The 3,936-nt window shown below is 55.3% G+C and overlaps 1 protein-coding gene across 1 annotated transcript; it reads right to left on the bottom strand.

The window, feature by feature from the left end:
* Positions 1–593: 593 nt before the first annotated feature.
* Positions 594–2,422, bottom strand: NCS54_00429200 (2-methylcitrate dehydratase, mitochondrial; the record flags this gene model as incomplete). Its single annotated transcript, XM_053149833.1, has 3 exons — positions 594–1,210; positions 1,261–2,038; positions 2,156–2,422. 3 exons carry the CDS (start codon positions 2,420–2,422, stop codon positions 594–596), a joined length of 1,662 nt encoding a protein of 553 aa, XP_053005808.1.
* Positions 2,423–3,936: the final 1,514 nt, after the last annotated feature.

Raw genomic sequence — 3,936 nt, 5'->3', positions numbered from 1 at the left:
GTTGGCCATTGTGTTCAAAGTTGTTGCGCCAATCAAAGTTTGGCAATTCGCCGAGATGTTGTATAGGTTCTAGCTGCCTAGCCGACCTGTTCCTCGCCGTACTCCTCCTGCTGACTCACTCCAACAACCACAACCCAAGGGAGCAGTTCCGTATTGCTCTTAATGTGGCGCTTCTTTTGATGATCGAGGGTAGGAGGAAGAGGGTGCTGGCCCCTATGCTCGGCGGCGGCGGCGGCAGCCGGCTCGTAAGGCTGTTGGTCGGCTTGGAAGACTATCGAACGGGTTACCAGGCATCACCAAAGCTTCTTCTTCCTTCACTGATGACCTTATGCACACAAAGAAGTTAATTTAGAAGACACGCGTACATCGGAATGAGATATCAACTCGGTCACACCGCATCATAGAGCCTTGAGCTACCTGTGGGTATGCAAGGAAAATGACCTGAACACAGGAAGTGGACAAATTTCACTATGAGAGCAAGGGCAACAGAAAAGTAGTGGTAACTACACATTTTGAGTCAAATAGACATCGCTATCGTTAATATTTAATGCCATTTTCCATCCAATTCCAGCTCTTTCTCCCAGATCGACCGTTTATTGCACAAACTGGCTGCTCTCAACAGTGTACAGGTCAACGTACTCATCCACAGGAGTAGACTCGAGCTTTTTGGCATCCAGGTTGAGCTCGACAAGCTCCTTGACCCTGGCCTCGGGGTAGTGGGGGCCGAGGTGGCGCTTGTACTTCTCGAGGATGACGGGCTTGGCCTCCTCGCGGCGGAGACGGTGGCCCAGGGGAGCCTCGACGGCGACCTCCTCCAGAACGGTGCCGTCGTTAAGCTCGACGGTGAGGGCGTTGGAGATGGTTCGCAGGTTGGGGTCATGGTAGTCCTTGGTGTACTGGGGGTCCTCGACACACTTGATCTTCTGGCGGAGGGACTCGACCAGGGGAGAGGTGGCGGCCTCGCCACCGTCAACGTAGTCGGTGGCCTCGAGGCGGCCGAAGACGAGCATGGTGGCGCACATGTACTGGATGCAGTGGTCACGGTCGGCAAAGTTGTCCATGGGCTTGAACTGCTTGTCGATGATGCGGATGCAGGCCTCGTGGGTTCGGCAGGTGATGGCCTTGATGTCGGCAGCAGACTTGCCCTGGGCCTTGAGGATGTGGTGGATCTTCTCAGAGGCCTCGACGGCGGTCTGGGAGTGGAACTCGGCTGTAGCATGTTAGTCTTGGCTCACTCATCTGTCAATTGGGGGTACATACCAGGGTAGGAGACCTTGAAGAGGACGTTCTCCATGACATAGCTGCCATAGGGACGCTGGAACTCGAACTTGTTGCCCTTGAAGAGGACATCGTAGAAGCCCCAGACGGGAGCGGACAGGACGGTGGGGACACCCTGCTCACCCTTCATGACCTTGAGAGCGAGATTCACGGCACGCTGGCAAGCATCACCAGCAGCCCACGACTTTCGGGACATGGTGTTGGGGGAGTGACGGTAGGTTCGCAGACTCTGGCCATCAACCCAGGCCTGAGTGACGGCGTCGGCAATCTGCTTCTCGCTGAGGCCGAGCATCTTGGAGACGACGGCGGTGGAGGCGACCTTGACGAGGACGACGTGGTCCAGGCCAACCTTGTTGTAAGAGTTGAGGAGAGCCAGGCAGCCCTGGATCTCGTGGGCCTTGATCATGCCCTCAAGGACGTCCTTGACGGTGAAGATCTTGCCGCCAGCGAGGTTACCACCAGCCTTGTTGGTGCGGTTCACCCAGTCGGCGACGGCGAGGATGGCACCGAGGTTGTCCGAGGGGTGACCCCACTCGGCGGCGAGCCAGCAGTCGTTGAAGTCGAGCCACCGGATCATGGCGCCGATGTTGAAGGCGGCGTTGACGGGGTCAAGCTGGAAGGGGGTGCCGGGCACCTTGGGGCCGTTGGGGACGACGGTGCCGGGGACAATGGGGCCGAGGAGCTTGGAGCACTCCTTGAACCTCAGGCCCTCGAGACCGCAGCCGAGGGTGTCGAGGAGGATCCATCGAGCAGTGTCGAACTGAATTGGCCTTTTGTCAGTATTGTATTGTAGTGAGAGTGAGCTTGGTGTGTGTGTGTGTTGAGGTCAAGGCGGGGTATGGCGGGGTTGCAAAATCATCGGTCAGAAAAAACTCACGGCAAGCTCAGAATCAATGGTCTTGTTGGCGACATAGTCGGCAATGTCCTTGATCTCAGGATCGTATTCACGGGGAGCGGCGGCCATGTTGGGAGCTCCGGAGGATCTGGCAACGGATGTTGAGAAGGCGCTGTACGATGCGGGAGTCGACGAGCGAGCGGCGCCGAATGCCGAGCGGGCCACGAGAGGGGCGGCGACACGAAGGCCCCGGGACTGGAAGCGCAGCTGCTTGGTGGCCGTCCGGAGACTCCGACTAACGGCAGACATGCTGGAGATGTGAAAGCTGCTTCGCTTTTTTGCTTGAGACTTCCTCTTCGCGATTAAACGGAGAAGGAAGGTCAATTGAGGTGGCCGGTGAGAGAAGAGAGAAGAGAAGAGGGGGTATCACGGCGAGCAGAGAAGAAGAAACAACCTCAGGGCTAATAACACCTGGAGCTTCACGTTTCTTTGGAGCTTGGTATTTGTTCGTATTTATTACGCTCGGCTGTAGGGGCCTTGGTTTGCCGTGGGTTACCGCGAAGCTACCCTCGGCTAGCCGCCGGCCTGACGACGGCCAAGCTGGAGATTTTGATATTGGCACTGTACATGATTCCTTACACAAGGTGGTATGCACAGTGCAGACCGTGCACCAACATGTGTTCCCCAAGACAACAGTCGAGAAATGTTAACGTCTCATCTCAGACCCAGGTGTTTTTGGCGAGGGGAATACACAGCCAACCAATCACGGCCCCTCCCTTGCTCATTCTGCCTTCAATTGGGTTTCGTAGCTGAGCTTCCCTTTACCGACGACGTGCCGCGCCCCAGGAACCTGGGAACGCTCTCCAATGGTTGGAGAATCCCTGGCACGCCAGATTTGAATGCCGAGGAAGTCAGGATTCGTTATCTATTGGTTCTTTTTCCTTGTATTTTTGAGAGCGAAATCGGAGATTGGGACTGGGGAGAGTGAATACTGTTTGTTCTGTCTGATGTGAAAGTTTTGGGGCGAGGCAAGGCGGGGAAAATGAGGATCAACGGTTCTTTCAATAGCAAAGGATTGGACTTGATATTCGTCAACTGAGCAGATATGCCTTGGCTATAACCCAGAATACGTATCAATTGCTCTTCTACGATACCGATTTAACTATATTAATCTCCCCATCACCGCCAGTTCATCCATCACATCACTGGACCCCATCTCCTTACCCCAGGTTCCCCTCCTCACGATGGAGCCCTCACAGCTGCTCTCCAGCCTATCAGAGCGCCCACAAAAATCCGGGGTCCGCTCCTCCGCCCCCCGAGGTCCTTGCTTCGGTTCCCCCGCGCTCGACTCACTCTCTTTTCTTCTCGGACGATGCGAGCGGACATACGACGGATGAACCGAACGATGCTCCGACCGAGGATAACTCCTATCGTGGCTTGCCGGTAAGCGGAGGGTATCAATGGTAAAAGGTCTTTGAGATTGTTCGGCTTAAAGCCAAGACATGACTTTTTGTAAGGCGTCAATGACGAGGTGGACGTCTGCAGCCCAGCCAGAACGATAACGACTTTTTTTTTTTAAAGCAGCAGGCTAAGAAGATCTGAGCTCTTGGGAATAACACTGCAGCATTATTACCGCCGTCTTTGGGGGTAAATAATCCAGTCCAATCGAACCTGTGCCAGGATAGGTCTCACAAGGCACGCAACCCCGTTTAGCTTCGGTCGATCTCCGCGGGTTCCTCGATCTGGATCAGAAACACCAACGGGTATCTCACTGGACGCTGTAGCACACTGCAACGGCTGACTCGGCGCTGCTGCAGGAAGTT

This window comes from Fusarium falciforme, chromosome 3 (assembly GCF_026873545.1).
Source record: "Fusarium falciforme chromosome 3, complete sequence".
NCBI lineage: Eukaryota > Fungi > Ascomycota > Sordariomycetes > Hypocreales > Nectriaceae > Fusarium > Fusarium falciforme.
The sequence above is the reverse complement of the archived record's forward strand: the minus strand, read 5'-3'. Positions and strand labels throughout refer to the sequence as shown.